The 14,813-nt window shown below is 39.0% G+C and overlaps 2 protein-coding genes across 3 annotated transcripts in view; both read right to left on the bottom strand.

Moving 5' to 3' along the window:
- Positions 1 to 14,813, bottom strand: part of LOC113010977 (ephrin type-B receptor 1-B) — a 436,216-nt gene that overhangs the window by 406,203 nt on the left and 15,200 nt on the right. For both annotated transcript variants that reach the window (XM_080292596.1, XM_080292597.1), the window contains exons 14-20: positions 14,683 to 14,727; positions 14,528 to 14,599; positions 14,391 to 14,435; positions 14,258 to 14,311; positions 13,874 to 13,937; positions 12,761 to 12,859; positions 12,350 to 12,502 (exon numbers count right to left, since the gene is read on the bottom strand). In XM_080292596.1, coding sequence (XP_080148722.1) covers positions 12,350 to 12,502; positions 12,761 to 12,859; positions 13,874 to 13,937; positions 14,258 to 14,311; positions 14,391 to 14,435; positions 14,528 to 14,599; positions 14,683 to 14,727 — 532 coding nt within the window. The remainder of the gene's footprint in view (positions 1 to 12,349; positions 12,503 to 12,760; positions 12,860 to 13,873; positions 13,938 to 14,257; positions 14,312 to 14,390; positions 14,436 to 14,527; positions 14,600 to 14,682; positions 14,728 to 14,813) is intronic.
- Positions 5 to 12,199, bottom strand: LOC113010003 (uncharacterized). Its single transcript, XM_026148758.2, has 28 exons — positions 12,157 to 12,199; positions 11,965 to 12,054; positions 11,603 to 11,754; positions 11,444 to 11,516; positions 11,166 to 11,272; positions 10,842 to 11,025; positions 10,677 to 10,748; positions 10,342 to 10,449; positions 9,970 to 10,188; positions 9,649 to 9,813; positions 8,756 to 8,923; positions 8,395 to 8,538; positions 7,370 to 7,480; positions 7,056 to 7,234; positions 5,775 to 5,838; positions 5,471 to 5,545; positions 5,204 to 5,311; positions 4,645 to 4,752; positions 4,301 to 4,372; positions 3,952 to 4,080; positions 3,643 to 3,750; positions 3,213 to 3,368; positions 3,012 to 3,119; positions 2,747 to 2,884; positions 1,545 to 1,661; positions 1,172 to 1,360; positions 738 to 1,021; positions 5 to 648 (listed from the first exon to the last, which is right to left on the bottom strand). The coding sequence occupies exons 1-28, from the start codon at positions 12,197 to 12,199 to the stop codon at positions 388 to 390; spliced, it is 3,732 nt and encodes a 1,243-aa protein (XP_026004543.2). The 3' UTR covers positions 5 to 387.

Here is a 14,813-nt window from a genome sequence, read left to right as displayed (position 1 = left end):
CTTCTTTTTCTTAAAATTGTATTTATTTATTTAGTTTTTTACATGACGTGTCAAATTAAAGTCTTATTTTAAAATGACAAAATGAAAAACAACTTAAACACAATAAAATAATAATAAACACAAGAAAAGGTCATTTCAGAGAGGATTACAGTGCTAGTCTGACAGATTATAGCACAATTATAGAACATAAGGAGCTTTTTTAGAACTATAAATGGTACCTAAGTGAAAATAATGTTAAATGTTGAGGTGTGCAAAACATTTATTTTAATACATTTTTATTATCAACGAACATAATCAAATTCATCTTTAACCCTGAGTGGTATGAGTAAGGTTTGGGTAATTGGGTAAAAAAAAAAAATCATAATCTTAGGTAAAATGCCACAATGCTTATCCTTCTCTGTGGCAGACATTACACTGGCTGGTCCTGTGTCGCTGTTGGTCGCTTGCTTTGATGGTGCCAGGACTTGCGGTTATGAACTGCTCTGCTGGGCTTACAGTAGTCAGCCAATAACTATAGAGATTGGCAAAGTAGTGACAGGAACCCCGTGCCCCTTGGCACTCAATGAAGGGATGAGTTCGGAAATCCTTAAGGCAGCTACCAGTAGAAGCCAGTGACTGGCCACCACCATTATTTCCTGATCCTGTGTGCTAAAGACAGCAAGCCAGCAGGTACACAGTGAGGGGAGTTAACAGAAGTTTTCCTTTGAAACACTTTAACATTTTTTTAATGTACTTACCAAGAGGAAAGAGTATCCCACCCACAAACTCCTCCATCCAGGTGGGCATGAAGGGAATGTATGATTCTGGCTGTGAAAAGTCACCACAGGTGAAATGGTCTCACACACCACACAACGGCTGATATGGGACACAATATCCTGGCCAAATAGCGGCATCATGGGTATGGGAGCAGTTGTGGAGAGCCAATAGGATTTGTCATTGCGACTAGAATAAGAACAGGCAGCTTGGTTACAATAGGAGAACGGCATGGTGGAGAAAACAGGGAGGCAGGAGCCAGGCTGGCCTGCAAGGAAAACAGATTGAAAAAAACAAAAATAGATGTTATAAAATATAGACAAGGAAGGGTTTTTAAATTTTTCTTCAAATTTCTATATACCAGGGATGAATACATTTCAAGAAATCAGCAAAATGACCATTTTATGCGGATGCTTACCCAGATCTTGTGTTTGAGCCTTTTCTTGTGCCTCCAGGTAAATGAGACTGTGTCCCACCCAAAGCTGAGTGGTATCTGCTGGGCACTGTGGGACCTCAACTGATTGACTATGTATAACTAACAGAAATCCAGCATTCAATATCCTCCTGTAGCTTGGCTGACCCTGGTCACCAGGAGGACCTGGGATACCTTGAAGTTGTTGTGGTTGAACAAAGAGCGTGTGTATTAGGTGAAGAAAGCATCAAAGTGAGGATCAAAAAAAAGCATATCAGAGCTATATTATTCATATTAGTACACCAGAGTGAATTTCCAAATTTTATCAGGAAATTTCCACACTAATTTAGTGAGCTATCTAGAAAATATGAATATTTACCTTGAGGTCCAGGAAATCCAGGCAAACCAACATCTCCTGGATCTCCAGCTGGACCATTACGACCAGGAGGACCTGTTATACCAGGAAGGCCCACAGACCCCACCGGACCCTTCTCCCCTGAAACATGCAGATAAAAGCAAATGAGTAAATACAGCCATGTATACAGGAGTATGGATTTTTTTGTTTGGCTGTTAAGCCGCTTTACACTGACCTATAAAACATTAAAGCATAAAAATGCTTCAAACACATAGCAGACTTGTCAACACATAGCAGACAACTTAGAACCAAAGACCCAAATTTCAATTGTAATTTTAAAACACTATGTTACTAGCAACCTGTTACAAAATCATGCTATTTGTTACAATTTCATTATCTGAATCTATGAGAAATGCCAAAGATAACACAATTTAACTGGGGATATATTTTAACACCAACAAGGTGAATCCCAACGAACTTGTAGCCAAAAACTGTCATATCTCAACATGATGTGCAGTATGCCTTAAAAAAATTTGAGGTAAGTAGAAAAGTAGAGGACAAAGGAGGAACTGGCAGGGCTAAAAACACTACATCAGATGAAGAGTATTTGAAAGTAATGGTAAATGGACTGGTTCTTATACAGCGCTTTTCTAATCTATCCGAGCACTCAAAGCGCTTTATACAACTCATATCCTTAAGAAATTAAAAAAATACAGTAAAGACCTGACAGAGGCCCTGAAACAGGCTCTCTCGTGGTTTGGGGCTGCATAAACGGAACTATGAACACAGAGAAGCACCATCAGAGTTTTACAATACCCTCTGAAAAGCATCTGTTGTATAGGCATACCTGCTTATAAAAACACATAATTGAACACTATCAGTCATGGACTGGACTCCTCAGAGCCTGGACCTCAATATAATCTTGACAGAGAACAAAAAAAAAGAACAAAATAAGACCTTTGACTGTCCTTTAAGAAGCCTGGAAAACTATTCCTGAAGATTTCAAGGAATTAGAAATTAGAAATCTAATTTGAAGAAATAAGAAGTTTACCTAAGACAAATCAAACTATGGTTTTTCCTCTTGGACTGTACTTTCACACCTATTTCATATTTCCTTGTAAAATATAAAGAAATAAAGAGTGGATGAAGACATGTACAATACTCAAGTTGGACAGACAGAAACGAAATATACACTTATAACTGTCCAAAGACTACATTAGGTTTACCTTTACGACCTGGAATACCAGGGGAACCCATGACACCTTGGAATCCTACACATCCCGGGCTACCAGGAGGACCTGGAGGTCCAGGGGGAGCAGTAGCTGTTAATATACTGACAGAGTCACCAAGAGCACCTTTGACACCTAGAAAAAAAAATTGATTAGTACATCTACTATAGGAACAATTACAACTTTTAAAAAAAATCAATTTATTTTGCTTTGAACTGTGAAGTCTTCTATATTTTAGTTTCTTGTCTACAGTACAACTTACCCTTATTTCCAGGGTGGCCAATTTCTCCGCTGGGGCCCTGGGGCCCAGGGGCACCTAGCTGACCTTTGGGTCCAGGTAGGCCCATTAGACCAACAGGACCTTGCTCACCTGTCAAAGTGTGGTAACATTTGGAGTATAATCAGTTGGATAGCTGCACTGTAAGTTACTGATGATGTCTATTGACCATTGTTTTGTTTGTACCTTTAGGTCCTCTAGGGCCTTGGTGGATAGAAAGTCCAGGTGGTCCTGGTAGGCCCCTTCTTCCTCGAACACCTGGTAAGCCGTGGGGGCCAGTTGGTCCTGGGTCTCCTTTGAACAAAAGGCTGGAGCCTGGTATCCCAGGTTCTCCAGGAGGACCTAAAAAAATTAAAAATTTGAAATATGTATAAATATATTTAGTGGCAAACATACACACAGTTACATAGGCACAAAGCACCATCCAATTCAAAAGGGTCATTTGTTGACAGTTGCATTTACTTATTTCTCCTTTTGTGATAGTGATGATGTGTATTGAATAACCCTCTGCTTTGTTTGTTCATTGTATATTTTCCCTTTTACCCCAGGAGGGGGTTTAATAAGAATGAAATAAAGTAGAGAAAAGTAAATTAAATATGACCCAGCATACACATACCTGGGGGTCCTGTAGGTCCTTCAAATCCTTGACCTCCAGCAGGTCCCTGCAAAGGTGTTTGGCAGATTATACCAGGGTAACCAGGTTCACCTGGGAGTCCTGGGAGGCCTAAAAGAAAAAACAATCTACCCTTAGCAACATAAAAAGTTACTTTCAGTTGCTCCCTTATTCAATAGGGGTCACCATAGTAGCATAGTCGCTCTGCATGTTTGATTTGACAGTTTTTGTGCCAGATGCTCTTCCTGGCACAACCTGACACAAAATTGTATCTAGTGCAGACAGAACTGTTACAAATAAAAGTCATGATACCTGGATTCCCTGGTGGGCCCCTTTGGCCTTTAGTCCCAGGAATAGTAGTTCCTGGAGGTCCTTGGTAGCCCCTGGCCCCTTTGACTCCTGGAAAACCATCTGGTCCTCGAGGGCCAGGGATATCTATGCCTGTATTATAAGTGAGTACATATAAAACATAGCATCACATTGTAATGTGCTCACATTTGATTGTGTATCAAGAAAAACAATTTAAAAATTAGCAACTACACATATTATTACTAATTGTAACAATAAATAATGTGCTATACGACTGGCACCCAACGGCGACAAAATTCCTACAGTCCTAAAAGACATAGAAAAGAAATAATATTATATAATGCTCTCTTACCACTTGCCCCCTTCATCCCTTTTGGACCTGTAAGCCCATACAGTCCATCTAGACCTGGTGGTCCAGGGGGCCCTAACATAACAAGCACAGTGTGATGATGTGTAAACTGTCTTGTTTGGTCCTATGATTGCAAAATCATGCTTCTTGTTTCAGTTTTTTTTCCATCTTGTATTCTATTATTACATATAATTAATTATTATATGATATATTATGCTATATGATCAAACAAATAAATGAAGAAAGCAAATCTGTTCATAATGTTCATAACCCTTTTAATGTTTTACTTCATTATTAAACAATATGAACACATCTAAACTCTTGGATTGAGACAATTATGTTTGTACCTGGGGGCCCATATCGGCCAGGGGGGCCTGGTAGTTCCACACTTCCTTCATCACCGGGAAAACCTGGAAGACCTGGATGGCCTTGTGGACCACGGGGTCCAGGGGAACCTGTACGTATACATAGGTATACACAAAAGAGCTCAAACAAGCATTCATATATAGGAAACAAATCAATGTTAATTGAGGGAATAAAATCAAGTGTTAAATTGCAGAAACTGATTATTATTGTAGATTAAATTAATGTTAAAGGAGCTAAATTTAAATCCAGATTAAATTATTTTAAATTAAATACACTCAAAGATTTTATACAACTGAATCCAGTTTCTGGCTGACACATTACATATTTACAATATTTTATGTGAGAACAAAATTGAAATGGTTACTTGCACAGAATTATTTCTTCCCTTTAATGATGGAGAAAAAAAAGCTAACGACAAGGGGAAATTTATTTTTCTCCTGAATCAAACTATGAATAAGGTAAACATTGGAAACATCAGTTTATTAATTGTGCTGCTGAAGTACATCCAGAAAGTTCTAAAATCAAACCTATAGGGATCACCTGGTCTTCCTTGTATTCCTCGTTCTCCTGGAATGCCTGATGGTCCTGGTCGTCCTGGGTTTCCTCTGGGTCCCAGATCACCTGGGTCTCCTGGTATCCCTCGAGGTGCTAAAGAAATTATCAGCTTTTTCTGGTTTTGTATGCAAACTTTATTTAGCCAATGAAACTACCATATATCTTGTAGGATAAGTTTTTTGTTTTGTTTTTTTAAGATTTGGTATAAATTGTTTTTTTGGCGGGGGGGCTTGAAAAATAACTTTAATTTACCACTGAAGCCATTCTCTCCTGGGATGCCTCTGGGTCCAGGTGGACCTGGTTGTCCATAAGATGGTCCTGGATCACCTGGAAGAGATTTGGATAACTGAATAAATACATAACAAAATGAGACTGTACTGAGAGACTGGGCTACATTCTTGACCATATTTGCAGTGACAATGTACTTAAATCTTTTTTTTTTATTTTATTGCACTGATTCTGCGTTTTTTACCGAGGTTTCTACATAAAATTCCCACTGTTTGTAGCTAAATTAAATCAGCTATTTAGTATGTTTTAATAAAAAATGCATAATTACCCTTGGCACCAGGAAAGCCTTGTCTCCCTGGAATACCTGAATATCCCACAAGCCCTGGATCTCCCTATAACATACATCAATACAATCCAATAATTTAACACCAGCATTTGTAAGTCTGAATAATTCCACTTAAAAACGCACAATATTTAAATCCTTCAAGCTCGGGTCCTCTACCAGAGGCCTGGGAGCTTGAGGGTCCTTCGCAGTATCTTAGCCGTTCCTAGGACTGCGCTCTTCTGGACAGAGATCTCCGATGTTGTTCCTGAGATCTGCTGGAGCCACTCGCCATACTAAGCACAGATGTTTCTGTACACTATGCCGGCCACTTGATAATGGCGTTCCATGTATGCCCTGCCAGCTAGCATCTCGCACCTTGCTGTTATGTGCTGGATTGTCTCAGGGGCATCTTTACAAAGACTGCAACTGGGGTCTTGCCTGGTGTGATAGACCCCAGCCTCTTTGGATCTTGTGCTCAGAGCTTGTTCCTGTGCTGCCATGATTAGTGCCTCTATGCTGTCTTTCAGTCCAGCTTTGTCCAGCCAATGGTACAGGAGGTGGCTGACAGCTGCTCCATTCCGTAGTCAGTATGCGTAGCCAGTCATCTCACTGAGGGGGTCCAGGCCTATGCAGAACAGCAGTGGGGACAGAGCATCTCCTTGGTAGATCCCGCACTTGACGGTGACTTCTGCTATTGGCTTTGGCCTCTAGTGTTGTCCGCCACATCCCCATCGAGTTCCTGATGAAGGCTCTCTCTCTCTCGCTATACATCAGTGCTATAATACTAGAATATAGTATTATATTATAATAATATACATTAGTGTAAGTATACACTAATATATTATATATTAGCGTATACTTACCTATTAGTAATTTTTTAAAGTTGTATTTCACAGGAGAGAGCCTGTGTTAAAAGATTGAAGAAAACTATTCAAATTCTCTTTAAATTTAAGCATACATTCTTTGTGTTTATTCTGCATTTACTTCATTATATTCATTATATTGCATAAATGTCTGTTACAAACTTGTAATTGCAACCAGGCTATTGATCAAGTAATTGCAATTAATCGCAATTAATTACAGAAAATTGTGAGATTGAGTTAATTTTTTGAATCTATTGGCAGCACTAATACATACATATATATATTTACACTGCTGTGATCAAAATATGCAGACAATAACTTCACAGTATTGGTGCAGGGTCTCTACCTTACTGTACAAAATGCCTAGAGGTCACTGCTATGATTTGACGCTACATAAATTAAATTGAATTGACTTGAGTACCCGATCTCCATCATTCCCAGGATATCCTCTGGGACCAATGAAACCTTTATTCCCAGGGTCTCCATGAGGTCCTGCTCTTCCTGACCTGCCTGGAACTCCAGGGATACCCTTAATTCCTGGTGGACCAGGCCATCCATCAGGTCCAGAGTCACCTGGCATTCCCCATGTGCCCTTTGGACCTATAAATTACATCACAAATTGCTAATTGTTTAGTTTTGCACCGTCTATCACTGTCCATCTATACAGTCTTTCTACCAAAGAAGAATAAAGCTGTTTTCTAAAGACTTATGCAGGTTAAATTAAAACTCCATTACCTTGAAGTCCAGGCGCGCCAGGTAGCCCCATCCTTCCTGGATGACCCAGTGGACCTTTCCTTATATTCACTGGACTTGTCACTCCTGGATCTCCAGGGTCTCCCCGTAAACCTGAATAGACAACAGAAATGAAATGCTTGCCATTTTCTTCCATAAAGTACACAAGAAGTGAGAGAAAATAACTTAAAGAAAAAGACTACATTTGGTACTTCCAAGTGTCTTTACCTTACAATAAAAAGGACCTTGAGGCAACTACTGTTGTGATTTGGCACTATATAGATAAAAGTGAATTAAATTATTTGATCATTGTTGTGAACAGGAGCCACAAGCACATCAGAGTAGATTAAACATACAATAATAGGTATTTTGATATTAGCCATAACTCTCAACTCACAAACCTCTGACCATCACATTTGAATCTCAGAAAACAAAAAAACAGAAGAGAAATCAAGCTTCTCCAGACTAATAAAACAACAATAATAGTAAGTAAAAAAAGTTGAGCATAATTATTTGAACCCAACAGAGAAGACAGCTTCCCATTATTACACTCCACTCCATCTTAAAAGTTTGCCTAGTGCCTGATTTCTGTGTTTTCCTTTACATACAGTCAGATATTTCCACCATTTGTCAGAAATGGTACAATACAACCTGGTCAAGGCTCCAACAGGAAACTGTGCTATATTTAATATTTATTTCTAATGGCTGCATTTTTAAATTTACTAAACAGAAAAATTTCCTGCAAACCAAATTCCTTTAGAGGATCTTCACTCGTAAGAATACGTGTGTTTTGCTTGTCGTAGACTTGTCTAGAGTTTGAATAGTACAGGTACATAGTTCAATATATTTGATTGTTTCAACTAATAATAATAATAATAATAATATTCAGCTTTTTGATCAAATATTTAATAATAATAATAATAATAATAATAATAATAAATATTATTATAAATAAAGAACAAAAGGCTAAGATACCCACAAGTTTAGGTTAGGAAAATAAGAGAGACACGACACATTTACAGACTTACCTTTATTACCATCTGGTCCTGGATACCCTGGGGAACCTGGGCGGCCATTAAGGCCCCTTTCACCCTGTTTACCTCTCGGTCCAGGAGGTCCAGGGCGACCTGGAAAAACTCTGGCTCCAGCCCTGCCAGGATACCCCCTTTCACCTGTAGAAATTGAACAGAAAACCTTGCTTTAATCAGCACACTGAGGTTCACAGATTTAATTAAGCATGCTGCTTACCAGCTAGCTGTTGAATGTATAAGTGATGGGCTATTAAGTTAAACAAACTGGATTTTGGAAACTGAATGGAATTACTTGTTGAATTTTATAAAATGCTTATAAGGTTTTAAATAATTATCCAATAAGATACCATCGGCTGACCTTTCTGTCCTGGCCACCCATCGGTTCCAGGATCTCCTGGGAGGCCAGTGGAGCCTGTTGGTCCAGCTGGTCCTGGTAAACCAGGAGGACCCTGAACACCTTTTGATCCTTTCCATCCATGTCCAGGTGGACCAATATCGCCTCTCAGACCTATCTGCCCAGTGTTTCCTATTCAACGTCATAAAATTCAGTGACAAAATATATGGTTAGATGACATGGATAAATGAGCATGAATATACTCATATATTGACACAGAAGTTGATTGACTGTTCCTCCTTATGTATGGACATACTGGCCACCAGAGGTCAGTGTTGTTAGATTAGCAACTTATGAACATCTGAAAATTAAAAGATGAAACAAGTATTAAAATTAGTGTTACTCCATGTTTCTTTATATATTACAGTCCACAAACTGCAGCTATTTGTCTTTGACGTGTCGATATAAAATATATGATCAGTTTTATATCACACAGAGAATATATTTTGTATTTATATTTTTTGTTGTTATTGAAATTTATATCAATAAGGAAACTAGATAAATAATCATTATTAACATATGGAGCAGAAATGGGATTTGTACTTCATCCAACTTCTTTTCTGGTGAAACTAAACAGATGCAAAGCAATTTTGCATTGTCCTGTATTTTGCTTTACGTTTCTACTTTTACTAAATAAGTTTTTGCAAACTGTTTATATGCTAAAAACAAAACAAATATACTATTTATCGTGACAATAGTGTGGGATATTCATGTTGATATGAAAATTGAAGTACTCAGTGTAAACAAATGTAAAGTTTTAAATTGTACTTGTATTTGTAAAGCTGTGGAAGATAAGGTAGATATGAATAAAAAGACGTGACTATCCATGATTTGGGGTATAGCTGCAGTTTGCTCACCTGGTATTCCCCTCACTCCAGGATTTCCTGGAGGTCCTGAGGGTCCGGGTAGGCCGATGAGTTCGCACTGTGAGCACGGTGGGCCTATTGGTCCAGGGACTCCGGGGTCACCATCGACCCCTGGCTCTCCTTTATAGCCTGGTTGTCCAGGTTGGCCTTGTGGGCCTGTAATTGCAAAAGACCAACAGTCAACTAATCTAAATGTACAGAACTAATGCAAAGCACATTGTTTTTGTTCTGTTCTTTTGAATATTATTGTAATACAGGCCATGAATCCCATTTGTTAGAGATTTGTTTGAGTTCAGATTAAGTTAATCTTACCTGGTATTCCTGGGTTTCCAGGAATTCCACGGAGTCCTTTATAGCCTATACTCCCAGGAGGGCCAGGTATGCCAGTTGCACCTGGCCTGGTTGGGAGGACATCTCCTGGAGGCCCTTTCCTACCTGGTGGTCCAGGAAAACCGGGAAGGCCAGGAAGGCCTTCTAGACTAATTCCCCTGGAACCTGGTTCACCTGGTTCACCAATTAAACCTGGAGGTCCTTTTATAATTAAGAAAGATTTATAAGCATAAAAAAAAACTATTTTTTTTTATTTATTTTTTTAGAATTAATAGATTTAAGGAATAGTCCCTACTATATGAATAACTGATGGTCCACAAGCTTCAACAAATGCTCTGTTTTTACAGCCATTACCTGGTGGTCCAGTCCCCTGAACTCCACCATCATCTCCCTTCATGCCCTTAGTGCCTGGGTATCCTGGCTCTCCGAGAGGACCATTGCTCCCTGGCTGACCTGGAATCCCTATAAGAGGCCAAAAAAAATAAAACAAAACAAATCACTTGTAGTAGTAACTGTAGGGTCCATTCTGTGTAACTTTGAAAATAATGAAGTAACAAGCTTTATAAATAGAAAGCACTAAACAATTTATTAATGACATTTTTTTAAATCTAGATTTCTGATTAAATTTAGTGTTCCAGATGAAACATGTGAACATTTTTAAATAAATAATTAGCACCTGCAAGACTTACCTGGTGAACCTGGCTCACCCTTTGGACCAGGGGGACCAATCTCACCTTCAGGACAGCATCTCTGTGTTTCTCCTGTATTCAAATACAGCTTTTTGTGGTTTGTTTGTTTGTTTGTTTTTAAATCCCATGACACTTTTCTTAATGACAAATCGTGAGAAACCTGACCTGGAGGTCCTGGTCGTCCAGGAATTCCTGGTATGCCAGTAAGTCCCTGATTTCCGTTAGGTCCTTGTTCTCCCTTGGGGCCTTGTAAACCATCACCCGGGGGACCTGCTTGTCCAGGAAATCCTTTAGGTCCAGGAAGACCTGGGTAACCTTTAGGACCAGGTAATCCTGTATAACCATCGCCCTGAAAAAACACAACATGATCAAAAGTGTAGAAAAGAGTATCAAAGTGGATCATTTTTACATATGCAGTGTCTTTGAGCAGAGACCTTTAAAAGATTTGTCACATGATGCACAATACTGGACTTTAATATATAGACTCACTGGTGGCCCGGGTTCTCCCACAATGCCATCTCGTCCATCCTGTCCTGGCCCACCTGTTCCTCCATGAGGACCACCATATCCTGGGTCACCTATGTCACCCTTGGCACCTTCAAGTAACAAAAGCAACCAATAGAGATTTGGCTTTAAACACTCCAGAAAAACAAATACAGTCTGTATCTAATTTAAAGGTATAGTACTATTAAACAGTCTTTACCTAATCCAATGTGCAGTGGTTGCCATCGTAACTGAACCAATTTAAATTTTTGAGAGGCGCTCACCTTTTACGCCTACTGCAAAAGCATCACCCTTTTCTCCTTTTTGTCCCTTTAAACCAGAAAATCCTTGAAAGCCCTGCAAGCACACATAATTGTGGGAATAACAAAAATAACACAAAAGACATTTATTTGCACATGCAGTTTTAGTCCCACTGTTCTTACTTGTGGTCCTTGAGAACCCTCATTTCCTTTCAGACCTGGGTCCCCTCTTGGTCCTTGATGTCCAGGTAATCCTGGCGGGCCTGGATAACCAGGTGGACCATGAGACCCTGGGCTCCCCCTGCCAGAGATACATTCACAAATCCCTGGACAACCTATAGAAGACAAAAATAACAACATTTGGTTGAATTTAAATTTAGTCCCCAGACCTGCTTATACAGACTCACACAGATGTTTATATTGAGAAATGAATCACTGACGCTCGTCTTCCACTACATGTTGCTTGTGAATTCAACATCAGTATTCACAAAGAAGAACAGAGTCTTGGCTTATATGATTAATGCAAACAAACAGCCACAGTTCACCTTTAATTCCCTTGAGCCCTTTGTTTCCAGTAGATCCACTGGGTCCAGGATCACCAGGGTCCCCAGGGTCACCGCGCTCACAGTAGTAGTCTTTGAGATTAGTTGAAAATAAGTTATTCATAAATTAAAAATTATATTAAATTTAAAAAATGTTTTAATATTTTAGATAAAATATAATTTAAAAAAAATTACCTCCACAGCCTAATCCAATCCAATAAGGCACGTACAGAGACATACAAACCAGAAGTTAAGTCATCATTAAAGTGATCACATATAAAAAGTGATGACAATCCAAGTAATAAAATAAATACATCAGTGAGATTAACTTCTGCACATATGAAAGTCTTGTCCTGTGTATTATATACGAAGAGCAGAGAGAGCATACCTGGGGGGCCTGGAGGGCCTGTGGCCCCTTTAGGTCCCGGGAGTCCTTTAGCTCCCTTGGGTACGGCAATGGAATAGTAATCATACTTTCCCGGCTCTCCTTTGTAGCCTTTAGGACCAGGGGGCCCTCGTGGACCAGGCAAACCCTGGCCCTCTATAAGGGTGTGAGATGAAAATGTAAAATTTAAAATGATGTAGGATCAGTTTTCTAACTGTGAAAACACAGACCATCAGTAGCAGAGAGAATCTTTGATTACTGACATAGTAATTTCCACAGCAACAGAGTATTTTAACAACTGTCAGGTTGCAAGAATTATCATAATTATTACGAGTGATATATACGGCACAAGTACTAAATCAAAATACACAAGGCTTCGCCATCAAAGAAAGGAAGCAAAGTCTGAAGTCTGACCTGATAACCCTGGTGGGCCAGAGGGCCCAGGAATGCCCATGGACCCAGTGTCCCCCTGGAGTCCAGGTTGTCCTGGAAATCCACGGTCACCTTTAGCACCTGAAACATAAAGTCATAAAGTAATTATTGTTTTACTATACATTAAGGTGAATCGGACTACAAACTAAGTTGCAATTTTGTACATCACCATGTTGGATTTTAAGTCCAGATGTGAGGAAAATGCAGATTTGCATTTAGACATGTTCATGGGCTCAGAAGTAATTGGAGACATGCAGTTTCATGGCCAGGTGAGGCCTGTTTACTGATTACTTTGTGATCAAGGACGCAGAAAACAGACTTTGAGTTCATTCCAAGTCATTTCCTTTTCAGAAAGGCTCAAGTATTTAAAATATCATTAACTTGTCCAATTACCTTTGAGCATCTGAAGATGGAGAACTATATATATGAAAATGGTTAATGCTAATTTATTTGTCAAATCCCTTGAATAAAAGTACGAACTTTAATTCCATCTTAACCATCTGTTTTAAAGTCAGTGCCTCCGGTGTTGGATTTATGGACCTATTTGTATTTGAACCATAAATCTACAAGCAAAACAGTGACTTAAAGGTGTTTATTTAAAGTGATACTCTACATATATTGCTGTGTTATTTTATTATTTTAGTAAATATATAGTCACAGTGTAGTGTAGTTGTGACTGACATAATTCAAGCTGAAAACAAGCTGAAAGAAGCCCTTTCACAACCACCAGTATTCCCCCAGTGTGTAAGTGTAAATATCACACTGTACAGCTCCAGTGAACCACTTTATTTAAATCTGTATTTTGACAGTGATAAATAAAAGAATAGCAGAATAGCAGCTGTTGCAAACTATCAAAATATTGGTAGCTGCCTGTGCTACCCCTCACCCTCCTAGCAGATGCACCTATGCTATCAACTAAAAAATTCCTACATCACTTTGTTGTTGAGTTATCACATTCGCAAAACTTGAGTGCTCCACCCAGCAGAGTGACAGAATTTTTTTTATTTATGAAACTAATATATTGTTACATTTTACATGTAAACAAAAACGGGGAAAAATGTAGTAATAAGAGTACAGATGGAGCTGTGGTCTCACCTCTCACATGACTTCCATTAAGAAGGACTGTATCACCAGGGAGACCTGGATCTCCTGGGTAACCCTGTGTAAGATGGAAAGAATGGTTAGGAAAAGAAATGGCACCGATGCGCATTTTTTCTACAGGTGAGAAGACGGACCAAGGAATTTCATTGGAGTTTTACAGTTAGCAACCCTTTCCACTAAGTAACCACCAGATGTCAGTAATTCATTTACAGTCCTTCTCTAAATGTATAGCAAATATGCTAACCACGTGTCTCCTGAAGAACCAACAACAGTGTCTATATCTATATCAAACCAAGCCTTTTAACTTTTTCTCCCAGTGGCATTCTGTTTTTCTTAAAATTGTAATACTGATTTCACTGATGTATAAACAAAAGTCACCTTTAGTCCAGTTCTTCCACTGATGCCTGGAAGTCCCCTCTGTCCTCGAGAACCCTGAAAATGTATTAATGTATTTAATATGAAAGAATGCCAAAGTATAGTAAGACATAATAACATCATATGTAAGCTGCACCTCAGGTCCTGCTAGTCCCTCCCTGCCAGGTAATCCTGGAGGACCCTACAGATGGAAAGAAGGAGCTGAAAACGTTTTTATGTATATTCACTTGTCTTTGTCTAAGTGTATTGTCCAGTGTCATTTAAATCATTTACCCGAAATCCGACAAATCCGAGGACTCCTTGCTCTCCCTTCAATTCATGAGGGTAGTAGTCACCACTACCACCCTGGATAGGAAAAAACAATAATTGAGTTATTTGTTTTTCCTCTGACACATGACTTCTAGGTACACAGGCATATCAAAACCCACCTTTAAGCCCTTTAGTCCACATGGGCCAGGAAAACCTTTGTCACCCTGGGAGAAAGACCAAAAAAAAAGATGAAATTATAAAACAAAAATCCAGATGGAAGAGTAGAGTTTGAACTGCAACTTGTAAATTA

The sequence above is a fragment of the Astatotilapia calliptera genome, chromosome 18 (assembly GCF_964374335.1).
Source record: "Astatotilapia calliptera chromosome 18, fAstCal68.1, whole genome shotgun sequence".
Lineage (NCBI taxonomy): Eukaryota > Metazoa > Chordata > Actinopteri > Cichliformes > Cichlidae > Astatotilapia > Astatotilapia calliptera.
Note: the sequence above shows the minus strand (reverse complement) of the source record. Positions and strands in the feature narration are given on the sequence as shown.